At 41.7% G+C, this 23,399-nt stretch overlaps 2 protein-coding genes and 1 pseudogene across 11 annotated transcripts in view; 1 reads left to right on the plus strand and 2 right to left on the minus strand.

The window, feature by feature from the left end:
* Positions 1 to 21,717, minus strand: part of Nat2 (N-acetyltransferase 2) — a 30,286-nt gene extending 8,569 nt beyond the window's left edge. The window contains 2 exon segments of the mRNA NM_053854.1: positions 14,761 to 15,035; positions 21,678 to 21,717. The gene's annotated coding sequence lies outside the window, so the exon portion shown is untranslated.
* Positions 1,458 to 21,720, minus strand: Nat1 (N-acetyltransferase 1). Of its 9 annotated transcripts, none has more exon segments than NM_001037315.1 (3): positions 1,458 to 3,088; positions 14,761 to 15,035; positions 21,678 to 21,720. In NM_001037315.1, a coding segment is annotated over 1 exon segment (873 nt). In that variant the 5' UTR covers positions 3,083 to 3,088; positions 14,761 to 15,035; positions 21,678 to 21,720; the 3' UTR covers positions 1,458 to 2,209.
* LOC148000506 (high mobility group protein B2 pseudogene) lies at positions 14,802 to 15,847 on the plus strand (annotated as a pseudogene). The gene has a single exon (XR_015639774.1). The product of XR_015639774.1 is annotated as a high mobility group protein B2 pseudogene (transcript).
* Positions 21,721 to 23,399: the final 1,679 nt, after the last annotated feature.

Here is a 23,399-nt window from a genome sequence, read left to right on the forward strand (position 1 = left end):
CTGCCTGTGTAGTTTTGTACCTAACCCAGCCCTTCCAAACGCTTACATTACTACGAACAGCCAAAGCCCAATAAACAACACGCTACATTGTGACTGATACCTAAAATCTTAGCATTTGGGAAGTGATGGGAGGACCAGCAAGAACTCAAGGTCATCCTGAGCTACAATAGAGCAAGTTCAAGGCCAGCTTGGGCTACAAGAGCCCATTCCCACAAACACAAAACAAAGCAATCACCCCCGTGGCAACGTGACCTATGTCTTTGGTAATATCTCAGCTCTTGCTCTTATGTTTATCTTAATGTAATCACTACCAGTCTCATGAAGACTGAGAAGAATACTGGACCATTCAGTGTGAACCAGAGCGCTGGCATTGGACTCTGCATGGGAGAGGGTACTCAAGAGGCCTCTGGGCTGGATTACTGGGGAACAAAGGGTTTATTTCAAAAGTTATCAACAGCATTGGCATCTAGACAGAGGGAAAGCAGTGAGACAGGGCTGCAAGAAGTGTTCAGGCTCAGCTCCATGGACGGTTTGGCAGGGCCTCTGAAGAGAATACAAGGATGTGGCAGAGGAGGGAGCCTCTTTGAGGATGGGGAAGATCCCAGCAAGAGCCTGTAGCCAGGATCTCTGATTGCCAGGCAGCAATGTAGGTAGAGGGTGGGGACTGGGTTGTGTGACAGCAACTGTGCCAAAGTCAACATTCCTCTGGATGGTACCTGGCACTAGAACTTCCTGTTAGCTCCGGACTCTCAGATAATAAGGAACCTGTCAATCAGTAACCATGGCTATGGAGACAAGGCCGCTTCAAGTACTGTGGCCTGAACAGAAGCGAGACTCAAGCATGACCCTCTTAGGGAATCCAATCAGAAATCATTAAGTACAGAGAGGTTAAAGGTTCAGAGTCAGAGGCACAAGCCACACATTTACATCCCTGGCATCTATTCTCATCAAGCACATAGTAGGCAGCTGGCAATGTGAATGGAAGCTTAAACAGGAGTGAGGTAAAGAAAGCTAAGGAAACTTTGAAGTAATTACCACTATTATTCACTCATCCCTGAGCAAAATACTCTTCTGTGCAGTAGTGCTGTAAATCATATTCTGGGCTTCCAGCATATTAGACCAGCAGTCTAACCTGGGAACTACCCCCTTATCTCTGTATTTGTGGCCTTTATGTCTTGTACTGAATACATATGTCTCAAACTCTGTTTTACAACTTGAATAGGATCCACAAGTTTACCCAGTAATGTGCTCAGGGTGTGACCTCCAAGATCCACTAAGAACCATGTGCCTTTGTGACTTGCTTGTTTCCTTTTAAACTAAAATACAGAGCGAAGCAGAAGAAAGGAGCAGGGTTATTGCACTGGGGTGAAAGGGACACACATCTTACAGAGAAGGCCAACGGTATCATTTCTCAATACCTCCAAGGAACCTTTGATCCATTATATTAGCCAATACTATATAATGTTAATATATATTTAACACTTAATATACTTGACAAATAATGTTTTTCCAAGAAACATATATTATAGGCTACAAAGATTATTATATATAAGGTATAAATCACTTAATACCAGTATTCTCATAGTTAAAAAAAAATCAGATACAAAAAGAACTGTGTCTGCAAAATTATCTCTGGAAGAAATTCTAAGCCTTCTAAGCCGTGTCATTGTCTTGGCACCTAATCCCAGAGCCCAGGTCCACTGGCGTGAGTTCTGTTTTGAGGACTGGGAAGTTACCTGGACCTGTAATGATGGTTCATTCTTCTTTGCTTTATTCTAATCCTAAGTTGTACGGGTGGTTTCTTGTAAACCTTGGACCTCAGATTTAGTCTGCCTGACTTTACTTCCTGCTGTTCTCTGATCATTCATATTCATTCATTTTTCATCTGAGTTCAACCATAAAATGATGTTGAGAGGTTTGTAAATGAATATGGCTCCCAAGATCGCCACCTCTTCGATAAGTAATTTTTGTTGATTAATGTTGAGAGGATTGTCGTTACATCCATGATCAGGTTTATTTCATTATAACTGGCGGTATTTTTATTGGTGAAATGACAGGACAACTGGGTTTCGTTTTGTATAAAATGTAGGAAATAGAAGATACAGGTCATTAGTTGATCAATATTGAGCTGTGCGATTTCTGTTATGGATATGTATTTGCATATTTTTAGAATGTTTAAGACTGAGATAATAATGGAGAACAATTTACCCTAAATAGTAAAAACGAGTTCGCCATGTTTGGGCACAAACTTTTTCTCCAAAGAAATGCCAAATGTGGTTTTCAGTACATCTTCTATTTCTTCCTCAGTCAGACTCTTAAACTCAACCAGATCTACATTGTCCTTATAACTGAATCTCCTACTTGTAAGGGTGGAACCAATTAAACAGCAAACCCCTTCTGAGGTCTGCAAGGAACAGAACGATGTGCTTACAAACACAGAGGCTGGCGATGTCTGAAGGTAGGTATTCACATATTCAAAATCCTCAATAGTGCGGGGCTCAAGAGTAAAGGAATAGATTTTTCGATATTTGCTCTTTTCAAGGAGGTCCGAGTTAACAAACTCTTGGTTTGGAACATCCTGCTCTCTTCTGATTTGGTCCAAGTACCAGGTTCCATTCTCTTCTGTCAAACGAAAGATGGCAGGCACCTGAGGCTGATCCTTCCCTGAGGTTAATTCCAGAGGCTCCCACATCTGGTAGGAGCTTCCATAGGCAGAATCCACAATGTAGTTCCTGTCACTGATGGTCACTTGTACTAGAAGGTGGACCATTTCACTGCTATATTTGTTGACTGGAGTTATGTAAACATATCCTCCCAACATTGTGGTTTCAAAACCCATTTTGGTCAGAGCCCAGTACAGCAGATGATTAACCTGGAGACACCACCCACCCCGCTTTTTCCTTACTATGTGGTCAAAAGTGGCCTCTAAGCCCAGACACATGGCTTCTCCACAGTGCATACTAAGATTCTCAAAAGGAACTGCTCGCATCTGGTGTTGAAGAACTTCAGTTAATGTGGCCAAGTCCAACTTATTCACTGAGTTCTTGTAACCAATCCTTTCGAAGTATGCTTCGATGTCCATGGCTCCCTAAGGCAAACAGGATGAAAGCAGACAAACATGACATCAATTCTTCTGGGTGTCCCAGAGTCAGCTAACTGTAGTTCGAATGTGTTGTTAACGTGTATACATGAAAGATGCCTCTACATAGCTCCTAGGCAATCATGTCACCTCTACAGCCTGGCTTGCTTTTACCTGCTGTTCATTAAATACTCTCAGAGAGCCTTAGAGGAAAGTTTTGTTATTCCTTGTATCTTTCAAGTTTTTGAGGTAGAAAATAAGGCTAAATGACCAGTCAAAAGAGAGATTAGATGTGGTTACCTTGGTGATGAAAGGTAGATATTGCCAAAATAATCTTTCAAACAGTTATTCACAAAAATGGGAGACTTACACACTAGAGAATGCCATGGCGAGTGACCCATTCATCACTGCACTGGATGCTCTATGAGGCTCCTTACTGAATGAGCTACACTGATTGACCAAGTCATCCCTTCACTGAACATCCTTTAGATACTTGCTATGCTTTCTTGCCCTCCAAAATCTTGCATTTCAGTGGGTATTAAAATAATACATAAGTAATTTAAAAACAAAAAAGAGAAGTGTAGTAGCTGTCCACAGGATAACTAAAATAGAGAGGTAGAAGGAGAGTTTTGATGGGAACTAATATGGATGAAGAAAGCCACACTTGCATCCGAAGGATGACAGACAGTGAGCTCCACGGATGTGTGAGGATGGTGTTTCCTAGCAGAAGGGGTGGATACAAAGACAGGGTGACTGGGGCAGACTGGGTGAGAAGAGTGGACTGAGATGAGCTCTGTTAGCATCCCCTCTAGGCTCTGCCCCCACAGTTACCTGGCATTAGCCAGGCATGCCTGGCTTACTCTTAAAGGGGCTGTTTGACGCCCTTGCTCTCTTACTCTCTGCGCCTTCTCCCTCTTTCCACATCCCCTCCCCTCTCTCCATGTGTTCTTGGCTGGCTTTCCCTCTCCTCTCCTCTCCCCTCCCTCCTCTTCTCTCCTCTCCTCCCCTCTTCCCCCCTCCCTCCTTCTCAACTCCCCTTCTAATGCCCTGAATAAACTCTATTCCATACTAGATCCATCCTGTGGCTGGTACCTCAGAGGGAAGTGACGCCTCAGCATGGGCCCACAGGGGCACCCATCCCACCTCTCCATACCTAGCTCTATCAAACATATCCTTGGCTCTTTTACTTTTTCATAAAACACAACACTCACTGTTAAAAATGTCTTTGTGGCCAATGGGGAGTTTTGCCCAAAATGAGATGAACAACGTAAATCATAGAAGGCTTAGAAGAATGTTATATTGTGACAATATTTGCTGCAGTCAAAAACAGATTTCTGGCTAACCCACTGTGTGTGTGTGTGTGTGTGTGTGTGTGTGTGTGTGTGTGTGTGTGTTTGTCTATCTAAAACACTATCAATGATCAAATGCAGTTGGCAGTACCAATACAAAACAATTACATTCCAGGGCCAATGGCTGACTTGGAACATGTGAGGTTCAAAGGCATCAGAAAGACGTTATTGAGAGACTTATCTTCTCCAGCAGTGCCAAATCTATTTTAATAATAAAGACAAACAAACAAACAACACTAACAAGGAATATTCAAGGGAAGAGGAGGAAGTTAGTGTCAATGTTCTTAGCTGTCAGATAATATGAACTATTCACTCGTGAAAATCACTTTAACTAGTCTATTTAGAAAGTGTTTGGTGACCAGCAAGAACCGTTCTTTACTGAGATGTTGAATATGGCACTTTAGGCCTTGAGATGAAGCCCTTTACAGTGTAGTGCACTCTGAAATGCCATGGTACAGAAGGCCTGACCCCAGATCAATGGGGATAACCGATCCATAGCCTTTTCTTTCTTCTACAGATATCCTCCTCCTATTGTCAGGGTTTCCTACTTTCCCCATTAAGTTATGTCTGCAACATCCCCCCTACATCATTAGCTTTGTTATACCATCACCCTTCCTTGGCATTTAGACAACCTCTAAAATCTATTATTCAGTCCTAGAAAGAACAAATTGTCAGAACATCTTAAACTCTCTCTGGCCCCTATCCCAGAATCTGCACCAAGTATGTCCGGAAGAGAGAGGCAGATCAAACCAACTGGGGAGAGGTAGTTAGCTAGCATGCTGTCTATTCAGAAATTGTGGTTCTTTTTAAGTGCTATATTTATATTCAAGTTTTTCATCATTCCTATCCCTGTCTGCTCCCCCCCCCAATTCCTTCCCATCTCCCTTTTCTCCATTCACCTTCTCTTTCATTAAGAAAAGTTTTCTTTAAGATAAAATGCCAAGATGTATTGACTGAAGATCCATCAGAATGAAATCAGCTTTTGCTAGGGACCATGGTACTAGTTATATCTTGTAGTCAACCCATAATTTGGGTAGCCTGTGCCTAAGCATATTTTAATTATATACTACTAAAGCCAAGATTTAAGATGAAATCGGGAAAACAGATAGAGTAGTTGCCAAGACACTCAGAAGTGAAACACTCATGGCTCCACGTGTTGATTTGCAGCATGTGTGTGAAGCCATAGACTCCTTCCTTTATACTTCATTATCAAGATGAAAAAGAGTTAGAACATATGAAGGGAGCCCACGGAGAAGCATTAGGATGTTCATACCTGTAGTACTAAGTTGTATGTAGGCTGGTTGTCAGGTTTAATGTCTTAGAATGTTTCTTCTTCTTGGTGAAAACTGCAGAAATAAAAATAACTTCAAAATATATATGACATGGTCTTTATCTTCTTTTCTTTACATGTGTCTACGTGTGCCTTCAGTTGATGTGCATCATATGGATACAGCTAGCCATGGAGACCAGAAGAGGGCATCAGATACCCTGCAACTGTAATAACAGACGGTTGGGAGCCACCTGATGGGCTGTTGGGAACTGAACCTAGGATCTCTGCCAAACACAACTGGCTGCTGACTGCTGAGCCCTTTTTCTCCAGCCCCAACACAGCTTTTCTTTTTTTTTTTTTTTATTAACTTGAGTATTTCTTATATACATTTCAAGTGTTATTCCCTTTCCCGGTTTCCGGGCAAACATCCCCCTCCCCCCTCCCCTTCCTTATGGGTGTTCCCCTCCCAACCCTCCCCCCATTGCCGCCCTCCCCCCATAGACTAGTTCACTGGGGGTTCAGTCTTAGCAGGACCCAGGGCTTCCCCTTCCACTGGTGCTCTTACTAGGATATTCATTGCTACCTATGGGGTCAGAGTCCAGGGTCAGTCCATGTATAGTCTTTAGGTAGTGGCTTAGTCCCTGGAAGCTCTGGTTGCTTGGCATTGTTGTACTTTTGGGGTCTCGAGCCCATTCAAGCTCTTCCAGTTCTTTCTCTGATTCCTTCAATAGGGGACCTATTCTCAGTTCAGTGGTTTGCTGCTGGCATTCGCCTCTGTATTTGCTGTATTCTGGCTGTGTCTCTCAGGAGCGATCTACATCCGGCTCCTGTCGGTCTGCACTTCTTTGCTTCATCCATCTAGTCCAATTGGGTGGCTGTATATGTATGGGCCAAATGTGGGACAGGCTCTGAATGGGTGTTCCTTCAGTCTCTGTTTTAATCTTTGCCTCTCCCTTCCCTGCCAAGGGTATTCTTTTTCCTCTTTTAAAGAAGGAGTGAAGCATTCACATTTTGATCATCCGTCTTGAGTTTCGTTTGTTCTAGGGATCTAGGGTAATTCAAGCATTTGGGCTAATAGCCACTTATCAATGAGTGCATACCATGTATGTCTTTCTGTGATTGGGTTAGTTCACTCAGGATGATATTTTCCAGTTCCAACCATTTGCCTAAGAATTTCATAAACTCGTTGTTTTTGATAGCTGAGTAGTATTCCATTGTGTAGATGTACCACATTTTCTGTATCCATTCCTCTGTTGAAGGGCATCTGGGTTCTTTCCATTTTCTGGCTATTATAAATAAGGCTGCGATGAACATAGTGGAGCACGTGTCTCTTTTATATGTTGAGGCATCTTTTGGGTATATGCCCAAGAGAGGTATAGCTGGATCCTCAGGCAGTTCAATGTCCAATTTTCTGAGGAACCTCCAGACTGATTTCCAGAATGGTTTTACCAGTCTGCAATCCCACCAACAATGGAGGAGTGTTCCTCTTTCTCCACAACCTCGCCAGCATCTGCTGTCACCTGAGTTTTTGATCTTAGCCAATCGCACTGGTGTGAGGTGAAATCTCAGGGTTGTTTTGATTTGCATTTCCCTTATGACTAAAGATGTTGAACATTTCTTTAGGTGTTTCTCAGCCATTCGGCATTCCTCAGCTGTGAATTCTTTGTTTAGCTCTGAACCCCATTTTTTAATAGGGTTATTTGTTTCCCTGCGGTCTAACTTCTTGAGTTCTTTGTATATTTTGGATATAAGGCCTCTATCTGTTGTAGGGTTGGTAAAGATCTTTTCCCAATCTGTTGGTTGCCGTTTTGTCCTAACCACAGTGTCCTTTGCCTTACAGAAGCTTTGCAGTTTTATGAGATCCCATTTGTCAATTCTTGATCTTAGAGCATAAGCCATTGGTGTTTTGTTCAGGAAATTTTTTCCAGTGCCCATGTGTTCCAGATGCTTCCCTAGTTTTTCTTCTATTAGTTTGAGTGTGTCTGGTTTGATGTGGAGGTCCTTGATCCACTTGGACTTAAGCTTTGTACAGGGTGATAAGCATGGATCGATCTGCATTCTTCTACATGTTGCCCTCCAGTTGAACCAGCACCATTTGCTGAAAATGCTATCTTTTTTCCATTGGATGGTTTTGGCTCCTTTGTCAAAAATCAAGTGACCATAGGTGTGTGGGTTCATTTCTGGGTCTTCAATTCTATTCCATTGGTCTATCTGTCTGTCTCTGTACCAATACCATGCAGTTTTTATCACTATTGCTCTGTAATACTGCTTGAGTTCAGGGATAGTGATTCCCCCTGAAGTCCTTTTATTGTTGAGGATAGCTTTAGCTATCCTGGGTTTTTTGTTATTCCAGATGAATTTGCAAATTGTTCTGTCTAACTCTTTGAAGAATTGGATTGGTATTTTGATGGGGATTGCATTGAATCTGTAGATTGCTTTTGGTAAAATGGCCATTTTTACTATATTAATCCTGCCAATCCATGAGCATGGGAGATCTTTCCATCTTCTGAGGTCTTCTTCAATTTCTTTCCTCAGTGTCTTGAAGTTCTTATTGTACAGATCTTTTACTTGCTTGGTTAAAGTCACACCGAGGTACTTTATATTATTTGGGTCTATTATGAAGGGTGTCGTTTCCCTAATTTCTTTCTCGGCTTGTTTCTCTTTTGTATAGAGGAAGGCAACTGATTTATTTGAGTTAATTTTATACCCAGCCACTTTGCTGAAGTTGTTTATCAGCTTTAGTAGTTCTCTGGTAGAACTTTTGGGATCACTTAAATATACTATCATATCATCTGCAAATAGTGATATTTTGACCTCTTCTTTTCCGATCTGTATCCCTTTGATCTCCTTTTGTTGTCTGATTGCTCTGGCTAGAACTTCAAGAACTATATTGAATAAGTAGGGAGAGAGTGGGCAGCCTTGTCTAGTCCCTGATTTTAGTGGGATTGCTTCAAGTTTCTCTCCATTTAGTTTAATGTTAGCAACTGGTTTGCTGTATATGGCTTTTACTATGTTTAGGTATGGGCCTTGAATTCCTATTCTTTCCAGGACTTTTATCATGAAGGGGTGTTGAATTTTGTCAAATGCTTTCTCAGCATCTAATGAAATGATCATGTGGTTCTGTTCTTTCAGTTTGTTTATATAATGGATCACGTTGATGGTTTTCCGTATATTAAACCATCCCTGCATGCCTGGGATGAAGCCTACTTGATCATGGTGGATGATTGTTTTGATGTGCTCTTGAATTCGGTTTGCCAGAATTTTATTGAGTATTTTTTCGTCGATATTCATAAGGGAAATTGGTCTGAAGTTCTCTTTCTTTGTTGTGTCTTTGTGTGGTTTAGGTATAAGAGTAATTGTAGATTCGTAGAAGGAATTCGGTAGGGCTCCATCTGTTTCAATTTTGTGGAATAGTTTGGATAATATTGGTATGAGGTCTTCTATGAAGGTTTGATAGAATTCTGCACTAAACCCATCTGGACCTGGGCTCTTTTTGGTTGGGAGACCTTTAATGACTGCTTCTATTTCCTTAGGAGTTATGGGGTTGTTTAACTGGTTTATCTGTTCCTGATTTAACTTTGATACCTGGTATCTGTCTAGGAAATAGTCCATTTCCTGAAGATTTTCAAATTTTGTTGAATATAGGTTTTTATAGTAAGATCTGATGATTTTTTGAATTTCCTCTGAATCTGTAGTTATGTCTCCCTTTTCATTTCTGATTTTGTTAATTTGGACGCACTCTCTGTGTCCTCTCGTTAGTCTGGCTAAGGGTTTATCTATCTTGTTGATTTTCTCAAAGAACCAACTTTTGGTCCTGTTGATTCTTTCTATGGTCCTTTTTGTTTCTACTTGGTTGATTTCAGCTCTGAGTTTGATTATTTCCTGCCTTCTACTCCTCCTGGGTGTATTTGCTTCTTTTTGTTCTAGAGCTTTTAGGTGTGCTGTCAAGCTGCTGACATATGCTCTTTCCTGTTTCTTTCTGCAGGCACTCAGCGCTATGAGTTTTCCTCTTAGCACAGCTTTCATTGTGTCCCATAAGTTTGAGTATGTTGTATCTTCATTTTCATTAAATTCTAAAAAGTTTTTAATTTCTTTCTTTATTTCTTCCTTGACCAGGTTATCATTGAGTAGAGCATTGTTCAATTTCCACGTATATGTGGGCATTCTTCCCTTATTGTTATTGAAGACCAGTTTTAGGCCGTGGTGGTCCGATAGCACGCATGGGATTATTTCTATCTTTCTGTACCTGTTGAGGCCCGTTTTTTGACCAATTATATGGTCAATTTTGGAGAAAGTACCATGAGGAGCTGAGAAGAAGGTATATCCTTTTGCTTTAGGATAGAATGTTCTATAAATATCCGTTAAGTCCATTTGGCTCATGACTTCTCTTAGTCTGTCGACATCACTGTTTAATTTCTGTTTCCATGATCTGTCCATTGATGAGAGTGGGGCAACACAGCTTTTCTTAAAGGCAAGGTGGTAGTTTTATGTGAACCATAAGTTATGAAAGATCCCTAAATATTCTGAAAAGAGGGAATTGACAAAATAATAATGTGAACAGCTGATATACACAGGGAAGCTTACTCAAAGATTAGTATGGGTGCTGGTAGCTTCATGACAGACACTACATTGTGAAGTCCAGAAGTCACAAGTCATCTAGCTGTCAAGCAGATGACTAATTGCTGTGGGACAGCAAGTATGGACACCAAAACCAGTGCAGCATCAGCATCTGATCTTCCTGTAGGAGAGGACTGTATTTGGAAGTACCGAAGAAGAAAAACACAGTAATATAATAATAGCGGTTGGAAAGGCAAGAATAACCATTTACATGGAGAATCTCCATGAAAATGTTTCTTGTCAAATTCACTGTTTTTTTCTTCCTCTGGCAAGACCATGGAGTCCAAACCTAACAACAGTTGAGTAGCACAGCGGTCACTGCAGATTTGAGAAACAAACATAGACATAATGCTATGAATACATGACGACAATGACAAAGCAAAGTGAAAGTACACTAGGCAACTGGGAGAAGGGAGACAAGACATACATGTGGGAAGAGTCCATACCTAGAAAGACAACCACCAGAACCAGTAGAAGAAGAAATAGAGCAATAGAAAGAACTTCCTTACAGGTCTTTGACTGTACAGAATCTCAGTAACCAAGAGCTAAAAAGAACCTGATATAACAATGCATTTGGGGGCTAGGAGATGCTTCAGTCTGTAAAGTGCTGTCACATAAGCATGAGAACCTGAGTGCAGATCCACAGCCCGGGGAACGCATCTATATGCTAAGTCATACTTCACCCGCTGTGGGTGAAGTAGGAACTGGGGGGCTGTGGGTGAAGTAGGAACTGGGGATCACTGGTCAGTCACTCTACCAGCTCAGTGAACTCCAGCTTTAGTGAGAGACCTTCCCTCAAAAATAAAGGTGGAGAGTGACTGACAAGGACATCAGAAGTTATTCTGTGGTTTCTTCCTGTACAAGAGCACCCATCCAAGCGAACACATACTTCAGAAAGAGGGAGAGTTAATTTTTGGTGCAGTTTGGCCTTCTCCAGCCATACCAAGTGGTCCTTTTGCTTTGAGTCTGTGGTGACACCGAGCACCATGGCAAGACTGTACTGTGTAGAAAGTCCCTTGATTTGCTCAATCTGAGAAGCGAAGAAAAAGATAGGAAGAAACCAACCTCCCCAAATCCTCTTCAAGAGAATCCCCTGAAAAGTTTGAAAGTTGTGACTTCCAAATCATAGCATGAACTGGAACAAAACTTGTTGCAATGGACTCTTAGATGGTCCTTATTCAAACTACAGTGTTCTTCCCTCAACTGCATGGACTCATGTTCCTCTGTAAATGCAAAATCCATTTACTCTATATCCAAGATCCCAAAATTTAATTGTCCAGTATCATTCAAAATCAGGTCAAAATTCGCCTTTGACACTCGAGGCAGCCTCAGCTGGCAGCCTCGGTGCAAATTAAAATGAGTTGCATGTTGCTGAGAAACAATGTGCCAGGGTAGCACTCTCATTCCAGAAGGAGGATATAGGACAATAATAAGAAACCTTCCTCTACACAAAAGAGAAACAAGCCAAGAAAGAAATTAGGGAAACGACACCCTTCATAACAGTCCCAAATAATAAAAAATACCTCGGTATGACTTTAACCAAGCAAGTAAAAGATCTGTATGATAAGAACTTCAAGCCTCTGAAGAAGATCTCAGAAGATGGAAAGATCTCCCATGCTCATGGATTAGCAGGATTAATATAGTAAAAATGGCCATTTTACCAAAAGCAATATACAGATTCAATCAATTCCCATCAAAATTCCAAATCAATTCTTCATAGAATTAAACAGAACAATTTGCAAATTCATCTGGAATAACAAAAACCCAGGATAGCTAAAACTATCCTTAACAATGAAAGGATTTCTGGGGGAATCACTATCCCTGAACTCAAGCAGTATTACAGAGCAATAGTGATAAAAACTGCATGGTATCAGTACAGAGACGGCAGATAGACCAGTGGAATAGAATTGAAGACCCAGAAATGAACCCAAATACCTATGGTCACTTGATTTTTGACAAAGGAGCCAGAACCATCCAAAGGAAAAAAGATAGTATTTTCAGTAAATGGTGCTGGTTCAACTGGAGGTCAACATGTAGAAGAATGCAGATCGATCCATTCTTATCACCCTGTACAAAGTTTAAGTCCAAGTGGATCAAGGACCTCCACATCAAACCAGATACACTCAAACTAATAGAAGGAAAAGCGGGGAAGAATTTCGAACACATGGGCACTCAAGAAAATTTCCTGAACAAAACACCAATGGCTTATGCTCTAATATCAAGAATCAACAAATGGGATCTCATTAAATTGCAAAGCTTCTGTAAGGCAAAGGACACTGTTGTTAGGACAAAATGGCAACCAACAGATTGGGGAAAGATCTTTACCAATCCTATAACTGATAGAGGGCTTATATCCAAAATATAAAAAGAACTCAAGAATTTAGACTGCAGGGAGACAAATAACCCTATTAAAAAATGGTGTTCAGAGCTAAACAAAGAATTCACAGCTGAGGAATGCCAAATGGCTGAGAAACACCTAAAGAAATGTTCAACATCGGTTGGGGATTTAGCTCAGTGGTAGAGCGCTTGCCTAAGAAGCGCAAGGCCCTGGGTTCGGTCCCCAGCTCCAAAAAAAAAAAAAAGAAAAGAAATGTTCAACATCTTTAGTCATAAGGGAAATGCAAATCAAAACAACCCTGAGATTCCACCTCACACTAGTCAGAATGGCTAAGATCAAAAACTCAGTTGACAGCAGATGCTGGCGAGGATGTGGAGAAAGAGGAACACTCCTCCATTGTTAGTGGACTGGTACAACCATTCTCGAAATCAGTCTGGAGGTTCCTCAGAAAATTGGACACTGCACTACCTAAGGACCCAGCTATACCTGTCTTGGGCATATACCCAAAAGATGCTCCAACATATAACAAAGACACATGCTCCACCATGTTCATAGCAGCCTTATTTATAATAGCCAGAAGCTGGAAAGAACCCAGATGCCCTTCAACAGAGGAATGGATACAGAAAAATGTGGTACATCTACACAATGGAATACTACTCAGCAATCAAAAACAATGACTTTATGAAATTCATAGGCAAATGGATGGAACTGGAAAATATCATCCTGAGTGAGGTAACCCAATCACAGAAATACACACATGGTATGCACTCATTGATAAGTGGCTATTAGCCCAAATGCTCGAATTACCCTAGATGCACAGAACACATAAAACTCAAGAAGGATGACCAAAATGCAGATGCTTCACTCCTTCTTTAAAAGGGGAACAAGAATACCCTATGGAGGGGATATGGCAAAGTTTAGAACAGAGGCAGAAGGAACACCCATTCAGAGCCTGCCCCACGTGTGGCCCATACATATACAGTCACCCAATTAGACAAGATGGATGAAGCAAAGAAGTGCAGGCCAACAGGAGCCGGATGTAGATCTCTCCTGAGAGACACACCCAGAATACAGCAAATACAGAGGTGAATGCCAGCAGCAAACCACTGAACTGAGAACGGGATCCCCGTTGAAGGAATCAGAGAAAGGACTGGAAGAGCTTGAAGGGGCTCGAGACCGCATATGAACAACAATGCCAAGCAACCAGAGCTTCCAGGGACTAAGCCACTACCTAAAGACTATACATGGACTGACCCTGGACTCTGACCTCATAGGTAGCAATGAATAGCTTAGTAAGAGCACCAGTGGAAGGGGAAGCCCTTGGTCCTGCCAAGGCTGGACCCCAAGTGAACGGGATTCTTTCAGGGAGGGCGGCAATGGGGGGAGGATGGGGAGAACACCCATATGGAAGGGGAGGGGGAGGGGTTAGGGGGATGTTGGCCTGGAAACTGGGACAGGGAATAACATTCGAAATGTAAATAAGAAATAGCCAATTTAATAAAGATGGGAAAAAAGATACATATATATATATATACATATATATATATATATATATATATATATATATATATATATATATATATAAAAGAAGAAGAACTGAGAAAACATGTAAGAGGTCTTAAACACACATACACTAACAAATAACCCTAACTGAGAAGGCCACAACGTGTTTCCAATGGATAGAACATTCTGTAAAAGGTATAAACATGGAGACAGCAAAAAGATGAGTAGTGGCCAGTGTTGGAGGAAGAGAGGTGAATACGTATGGCACAAAGAGGAACTGAATCTCTGATGACATAATAGTGAATGTGTAGGGTTTATATAACACCAAGAGTGGGCCCTAATGCAAACTAGAACTTTTAAGTATTAATGTGTTAAAATCAGTAAAAGTCAGGAAGTAGGGCAGATTATGAATCCTCTATGATCTCTGCTAAGTTTTCCTCCATGAACCCAAAATTACTCTAAAAAAATGATGTCTGTTTTTAAGGATATTTATAATAAAAAATTTTGCATGTGACTTCAAAGAAATTGAGTAAAAAAAAAAAGGGACAGTGAAAACAAAGAGAGACGAAATTCTAATAGGACAAAGTGTAAGCCCAGATCTTACCAGTCAATTGCACAAGTGTTATATAAACCCTACTCAGGACCAGTTCTCGCCGGAGCTTGGGGAAGGAAGTCTCTCTGTGGAAGTCTGAGGGAAGAGCTCGCGCCAGGTAGACGCTGCGCGGTCATCATGGGCAAGGGGGACCCCAACAAGCCGCGGGGCAAGATGTCCTCGTACGCCTTCTTCGTGCCGGGAGGAGCACAAGAAGAAGCATCCCGACTCGTCGGTCAACTTCGCCGAGTTCTCGAAGAAATGTTCCGAGAGATGGAAGACCATGTCTGCCAAGGAAAAGTCGAAGTTTGAAGATTTGGCCAAGAGCGACAAAGCTCGTTATGACAGGGAGATGAAGAACTATGTTCCTCCCAAAGGTGATAAGAAAGGAAAGAAAAAAGATCCAAATGCTCCCAAGAGACCACCGTCTGCCTTCTTCCTGTTTTGCTCTGAACATCGCCCAAAGATCAAAAGTGAACACCCCGGCCTGTCTATTGGAGATACTGCAAAGAAACTGGGGGAGATGTGGTCTGAGCAATCTGCCAAAGATAAACAACCATATGAGCAGAAAGCAGCTAAACTAAAGGAGAAGTATGAAAAGGATATTGCTGCGTACCGTGCCAAGGGCAAAAGTGAAGTAGGAAAGAAGGGTCCTGGTAGGCCAACAGGCTCAAAGAAGAAGAATGAACCAGAAGATGAGGAAGAGGAGGAGGAGGAAGATGATGAGGAAGATGGTGAAGATGAAGAGGAGGAAGATGAGGAGGAAGAATAAGTATCTGTCCTAAAGTGTGGAGTATATGTGCTCAGGCAATTATTTTGCTAAGAATGCGAAATTCAAGTGCAGCTCAACATTAGCTTCAGTATAAAAACTGTACAGATTTTTGTATAGCTGATGAGATTCTTTGTAGAGAAAATACTTTTTAAAAAGAGTTTGTAGCTTTTTCAGGGGATACAACGTGCAGTTAGATTTAAAGCTTTTGATGTTGAATGTTTCTAAATATTTAATGGTTTCTTTCATTTCTTGTGATAGCAAAAAAAAAAAAAAAAAAAAAAAAACTTCATAGGAATTTGTATTACCAGTAAAAGAACTTTTTTTTTAGGATGTTGCATTTTTGTTTTTTTTTAAATTTGTAATAAAATAATGTATATTTAAAAAAAACCCTACTCAGAGCTAAGCATCATAGGAAGAAAATCTGGCTTTATTAAGATGGTCAGTTTCTTACTACAATGGACATTTCAGTTAAACCATTCTGTGATTACAAATGACCTTCCTCTTCTAGGCTTCTTCCAGTAATTCCTTAGATAAAGATCTTATTTTCCTGTCTATTAAACACTAGGCTTTCTTTTGATCAGAGGACAAAAAGAACACATTTTAATAGCACAAAGGTTCCCACACAGATGTTATGCAAGGACCACAAAAACATACCCATCTGAAAAGTAAAGAAATGTCACCGGTTGAGGTACTGTGGCCAGTGCTTAGGCTTCCTGATCCAGTTTCCCTGTAGTGGTTGATTAGATTAATTGTTTTAAATTACAAGGAAGCACTTTCAGTGACTTGATGGCCACTTTGGCCATTCGGGAAGTATTCCTTTCTATTCATTTGATCCAATCCTTTGGTTACAAATGACCCCCATATCCTGGGCTCTGATCTATAATTTGTCCTGTAATATTTTGGCAAGCATTATATTCCTGTAAGTCAGACATTCTTTTAATACAGAATGTCACTGGCAAGTCACTGGCTCTGTTACACTCTGTGTTATGACCAGGTGTTCCTAGAGTGTTTGAAAAGGTAAAGAAAAACTAAGACTAAAGATCAGGAGATTTAGAGCAGTCTTTGTGCCTCCTTGTCTCTTTACTAGAGTAGCTGGTTTTATCCATTAATATTTTGGTCATTCTTTACGATGTTACAATACTGTGCAAAGAATTGGAAAACAAGAGGCAATTTTGTAAAACAGAGTTCATTTCAAACAAGCCCAAAAATACAGTGATAATTCGATCTCTTACAGAATGTCTCCATACTGTATGAATGATATGGGCTCCCTGGGCTTGAGAAACCATACTCCCATGGTCTAACTCTCTAGGCTACACCAGGGCTTCCTGCAGCTGGCCCTTAGAGATTTTTACATTATAAGCTTCTCTTAGCTTTCTGGACCTCCAGTGCAGCCAAGCTTCCCTCTAGCAGATCTATGAATCAGTGTGCTGCTCTGTGATTACATCAATCCTCCCCTTTCACACACTGCCTAGCTTCCCAGAATTTTCTTTGAAATCTAAGTGGAAACATGTATGCCTCTGCTCTGCTAGCTTTTTTTTTAAGTGTGTGTGTGTGTGTGTGTGTGTGTGTGTGCTGGTGGAAGTCAGAAGACTATTTGAGAAAACTGGTTCTTTCCTTTTATCATGTCGTTTGTGGGTTTGAAACTCAGATCATCAGACTTGGTGGCAGTCACCCCACACCCACACCCACACCCACTCGGCAATGTGCTAGCCCAGACTCTTATGCACAACACTAAGGTCTGTCACGGGTGCCCATTAGACTCACAGCTAGACTGAGTGTGCACTGGCAGCAGCTTAAAAAAAAGAAAGAAAGAAAGAAAGAAAGAAATCATGATGTAATCCAAGGAGATCCCAGAAGGGCACAGTTCCTTTCTTTTTTTTTTTTTTTTTTTTTTTTTTTGGTTCTTTTTTTCGGAGCTGGGGAACGAACCTAGGGCCTTGCACTTCCTAGGCAAGCGCTCTGCCACTGAGCCAAATCCCCAACCCCGGCACAGTTCCTTTCTTATCTAAAGACTCTGCTCTAGACTATAGTGGAGACAAATTTCACTTTTACATTTTTGAGACTGAGAGAGAGGAGACCTAGATCTTTCTAGAGATACCCCCATAGCATCCTTCCAAATGTCCCAGTGGTCATGCTTGGCTTCTTTTTATGAGTCTCAAGAACTGTCGCTCTTATTCACGAAACTTCTTATATGTGCCTGTCATGGCTCAATCGAAAGTTTTCCAAATCTTGCAGTTCTGATTCTTGCTTCTCAAGTCTTACTGGGTGACATCAATTGATAACATCTATGTCGCTTCCTGAACTCTGTGCTTCCATCCAATAAATTACTCTGTTACCTTCAAGCTCCTCCTACCACAAAGCCTCAGGGGAATCTTTTGACCTGGTGTGACTTGGGCAGCCTCTAGTCCAATGTCCTGTAAATTCTTTCTTCTCTCTGAAACCTCAGTCATAGGCCACCGTCCACACCTCCATTTGTATTTGGCTCTTTGAAGACCACATGATCATGTTAACGGTCTGCTTAGAGCACTTCTGCACTTCTGGGGATGAATCCCCCAAAATCTCCAAGATTCTTTGGTGAGGCAAATCCAAAGGTTTCTGAGTCACATTGTTACAGTCACAGCAATGAGTCCTCCAACCCTATTCATGTTCTCTTAGTCAGTTTTCAGTTACTACAACCAAGCAGCAGAGATAAACAGCTAAAAAAAGAAAGAAAGAAAGAAAGAAAGAAAGAAAGGAAGGAAGAAAGGAAGAAAGAAAGAAAGGCTGTTTTAACTTTGTTTCCCAGCTTTGAGGCCATGATCTGTTGTCCCCATTTTGTTTAGGCCTGTCCTGAGACAATGTATCATGGCAAGCATCATGTCCTGGAACAAACTTCTCAATTCATGACATTAGGAAAGTTAAAAAAAAAAAAAAAGAAGGTGAAAGTCCCAACACCATGCTCAAGGCAATTGACTATAAAATTGCCCACAAAGCTCTACATCCTAAAGGCTCTACTATCTACCAGTGGCAGAGTAGGCTCTGACCCAAGAATTTAAGGAATGTACCTTTGGAAGACCATAGCAACTCATTTTGAAGAGCAACTCAATAATTACAGTGAAGGTTAATAAAAGACAAATCCACTCCAGAGCCAGAAGAGAGATAAAGGGTAGGAACAGCAAGCCCCCCTATACCACGGAGGAGGAGAAATTCAAAGAGCTTCTATGAATGTGAGGAGAAACAAATGCTCGCCTGAAATGGGAAGGAAACTCGAAGAAATTCTATCTGATAAATAAGATGGACAAACTCCTGGAAAAGTTTGATGCTGGAATATGTTGTCATTAAACTTGTGAAATGTGAAATGAGAGAGAACTGCCTGGGCATGCAGCAGGGAAAGTATTTCATAACAAAGAAACTCTCCCATCTGGCTCCAGAATGTTCCCCAGACACACTCCGAGATGAAATAATCAAACTGTGTCTCCAAAGTACTGAAGGGAAGTTGCTGCCCTCAAACACTGCCCTGTGAATACTTCATGGAGGGGAAGTGGGCACTCGTGCTCGAATGCTAACAGCGGTGAGAATGACAATAACTATAAACTCTCCCAGTGCAATGCTTCCTCTTCCTTGCTGGAGAAGAAATCAATGAAGAGAGGAAACGAAGAACTGAGGGGCTGCAGCGAAAGACTGCTGGGAACACTGGCTCTTTTCGTTTTTTAAATTTAACACAGAATGAACAGAAGAAATGGGCGATCATTATGCCTGCTGGAGAAGCCTCATTTTTTTTTAAGAAATTGGAATGGAGAAATGAAAAACTGAGGCAGGAGAAATGGCTCAGTGGTAAAGACCATTGGCTGCTCTTCCAAAGGATCCAGCTTCTGTTCCAGCACCCAGATAGCCACTCACAACCACTTACGATTCCAGTTCCAGTGCATCTGATGCCCTCTTCAGGCAAGTACATGGTGCACAAACATGCATGCAGGAAAACATCCACAGACATACAATAAAAATTCGGTGTTGTAAGTGTAGCTCACTTGTTTAGGTGGTTTCCTAATATGGACAGAGCCCTTAGTCACATCCCCAGCACCGCAGAAAACAAATGAAGTCTATGCCTGAAACGCCAGTACTCAGGACATGGAAGTTGTTGGGGATAAGAAATTCAAGTTCATCTTTGACTACTCAGGGAGAGGACAGCCTGGTACCCATAAAACCCACACCAAAACAAAATTGCCAAAAATGGAACCTGAAGTTCAAGAAAGACCAGAACTAGGAAGATCTGGTCCAGTACTGTCTCATTGGAACTAACAAAGGTTAAAAGTAGGGACATTCAAATTAAATAGCTTATTCGAGCAGACAGCAATTGGGAAAGCAAGGCAGAAGCATCAATCCCAAGCAGTCCTATTCCACAGAGGCTGCGGCTGGAGACAACGTTCCTGAAACACAGACAGCGGATGGGAAATATATTCGATGAAGTAAAGAAGAAAGTCCCTAGACTCTAAGGCTTAGCAGCTGGTTGGTGGCTTCTGACTGGAACCTCAAGAAGGCAGGCACTCTAGTGGCTTCTTAAAAATCATGAGATAGAACTTATTCTGATTAAAGTTCTGCAAGGCCGTCTAATAAGTGTGAGGGGGAGTGCAATGTGGAGAGCTAGAGCTGTTATAAAGTTTACTTTATATAACTTCATAACATTACTTATAATTTTATAATATTACTTATAACTTTATAACATTAGTTTATATAACTTTATAACATTACTTATAACTTTATAACATTAGTTTATATAACTTTATAACATTACTTATAACTTTATAACATTAGTTTATATAACTTTATAACATTACTTAACCAATCAACCACACAACACTTACAGATGATACACACAAAAGCACCTGGGTTTGATGGTCCCCTTGAAGGGCACAGAAGATAAATAGTGAAACATATGGGCCCCATACACTGAGGACATCGGGGACTGGGTAGATCAGGAGGGACAGGGTAGAATTGTTGTTTGGACCCAGGGGTTAAAAGAAGGAACTTAGTGAAAGAAAAGAGCAGTTCAGAGAGGAGTCCAGGAAGCTTGTCCTGGAGGCCATTCAGCCCATGAGGCAGAAGCAGACCAGAGCAGAGCACACAGGCCCCTTGTTCTTGGGCCTCTTTGCCTTGGAAGAGTCCTTGTCCCTGTAGAATTCTGGACTGCGTACAGGGCTGTCTCTATGGTCTGACTGAAAACGAAACTGATACCTTGTTACTGAAGGGCCAAAGGCCCCCTTTACGCTGTTCTTTCCAGCATGAAAGAAATTGCCTACGAGCATAACCCTGGACATCACAGATGCCCAATCTAACAAGGCTGGACATTTAGGGTTACTGGGCGATTTCTCCTCAGCTAGTGCAAATTGAGCAAGAAGTGTTATCAGTCTGCTCCCTGCACCATTAACTACGTCCTTTGGGACTCTCCCTGTGGGAGACAGAGGACTAGTAGATATCAGTGTCAAAAGACCCCCTGAGGGGCTGGGGATTTAGCTCAGTGGTAGAGCGCTTACCTAGGAAGCGCAAGGCCCTGGGTTCGGTCCCCAGCTCCCTGGGGGGGTGGGGGGGGGAGAACCAAAAAAAAAAAAAGACCCCCTGAGGGGTAGTTCTCTGTTAACATACTTAATCCTCACAACAAACCAGGCACCATCATTAACTCTCATTTTACTGTTAGGAAACAGAGTTTTAGACAATCTAAAGAGACTTACTCAAATTCTCACTGGTAAAATGTGCCCCAGCTATGCCAGATAGTTTGAGCCAAACTTGTACCAGTGATTCTCAAGCTTCCAGTGCTGCACCCCTTTAATACAGTTCCTCGTGGTGTGCTGACCCCAACCTAAAATTATTTTCATTGCTACTTCCTAATTTCTACTATTTCTACTTCTTGTAATTAAACATCTGTGCTTTCCAATAGTCTTAGGCCACCACAGTGAAAAAAGTCGTTTGTCGAGACCGACAGGCTGAGAACCTGTTTCTTACACCCACCAGAGCTCTGTGAAACATTTACACTGTTAGTTTCCAAGTAGGACGAACAGAGCTTTCTGAACAACTTTAGAACTTGCCATACAGAGTTCTGCTTCCTGGTCTTCCTGTGAAACAGGGTGAAATCCTGGTTTCAAGAACACAGCAAGTCGGCCTGACAGCCAGGAGCTCTGCTTACCCGGTGTAGCAGGGCCTGAGACCAGGAAGCTGGTGGGAGGCTGTCCACTCCCAGCCGAAGTCTGCAGAGGAAGAGCTCATTGGCTGTCCAAATTGCCCTGCCCCAAGGCTGGCTGGAATAATCCCCTGGCTTTCTGGGAACTGTAGTTGCAGCGTCCTGCTTGTCTTTGGGCCACGAATCATTTACTGAAATATAAACTCAGGTTAGTATTGGCTGATGAGTCTCACGCCTCAGGTTGTGAGGACGGCTCTGCGACTCATGTTTTTCCTGCCCGCAGTGAGCCTGAAATCAGGCCATTGATTGATTGACGTGGAGGGTCAGAACATGGACAAGGTCCAGGGAAAGCAGAACCGGTAGGAGAGGCCGGTTTATTTTTTTCACACTACCAGCTTATCACAATCTTGTTATTCCAGTCTTTTATCTTCCTTTCCAATCCCAAAGCCACTTCCTTTTACATCTCTACCGAAAGGCACGAGGTAATGTCAGGAATGTATCTATGGATGTAATATTGGCTCCATTCGGCTTGTATTATTACATTACAGTAATGGCATTAGGCTATACTTCCTGATGTGTCTTAGATATATCCGTCTATGTTATAAATATATGTAATACATAATAAAATATTTATCTAATATATAATGTGATATATACCCATAACATATAGAATTTATATTAGTATAGCAAAAATGAGTGTTATTAGGGAATCTTTAAAACAATTTGTTTTTATAGTATCTCTTCACACTTCTTTCCTATCTCCTTGTCCTCCCTCAGGCCCTCCCACATCCACTACCTTCCTTTCCATCTTATGATGACAGAGGAACTCCCCCCCCTTTTTCTCTTTTTTCAAAACCCCCAGTTCCCTTCTCATAGTCTCTGATACAGTTTCATCATCTGTGCCCGCTCTCGTATCTCCTTGTTGTACATACATATAATCGTTAAAAGTTAGGATCTGCGTATGAAAGTGCTTACAAGTGACCTCACATAATACAGTGCTTGCCAGTTCTGCTTATTTCCCTGCAGAAGACTCTTTGTAGAATTCCATTGTGTACATGCCAAGCTTCCACTCATTCACTCTTCACTGGTGGACATCTAGGATGATTCCATTCCCTTGCTGTTGTGACTAGGGCAGCAATGAGTCCGGACATACAAATATCGCTGTGGCAAGACATAGAGTCATTTAGGCACACGCTCAAAACTGGTACAGGTGGTCATGCGGCAGTGCTGTCTTTAACTTTTTGAAGAAACTCATACTGATTTCTGTAGTGGTTACACTAGCTTACATGTTCACAAGCTGTGGTAACGTGTTATATTTATGATAGAACGGATGCCCCTGGTATCAAATGTCCTGGGAAATCCTCATCATTTCCCAGTGCATAGCTTGGGACTCTACCACAGCACTCTTTTGTGGGCTGTACCTGAATAGTTGGGACAAACCCATAAAAGGATGCCCCTGGAGCCGCAGCACAGCCAAGACTGAGGTGAGCTGTGTGACACACATCCCCGTCTCCTATCTGCTCGGTTGGGCACACTCTGAGACTTGCAGAGCACTTTCCCTTGGTGTTCAGAGTGATTTTTGCCTCCTCTGTCAACCCTCTGTGCACCCTTTGTAGAACTGTTGCTACTGTCCTGGTCTCAGGGTCTCTCCCTCCACCAGGGCTTCCTTACATCAAGCTTCAAAGTAAACTGCTTAGTGCAAGATGCTGTCTGAAGGTGTGTTTTGTA

The sequence above is a fragment of the Rattus norvegicus genome, chromosome 16 (assembly GCF_021556685.1).
Source record: "Rattus norvegicus strain SHRSP/BbbUtx chromosome 16, alternate assembly SHRSP_T2T, whole genome shotgun sequence".
In the NCBI taxonomy this organism is placed as follows: Eukaryota; Metazoa; Chordata; class Mammalia; order Rodentia; family Muridae; genus Rattus; species Rattus norvegicus.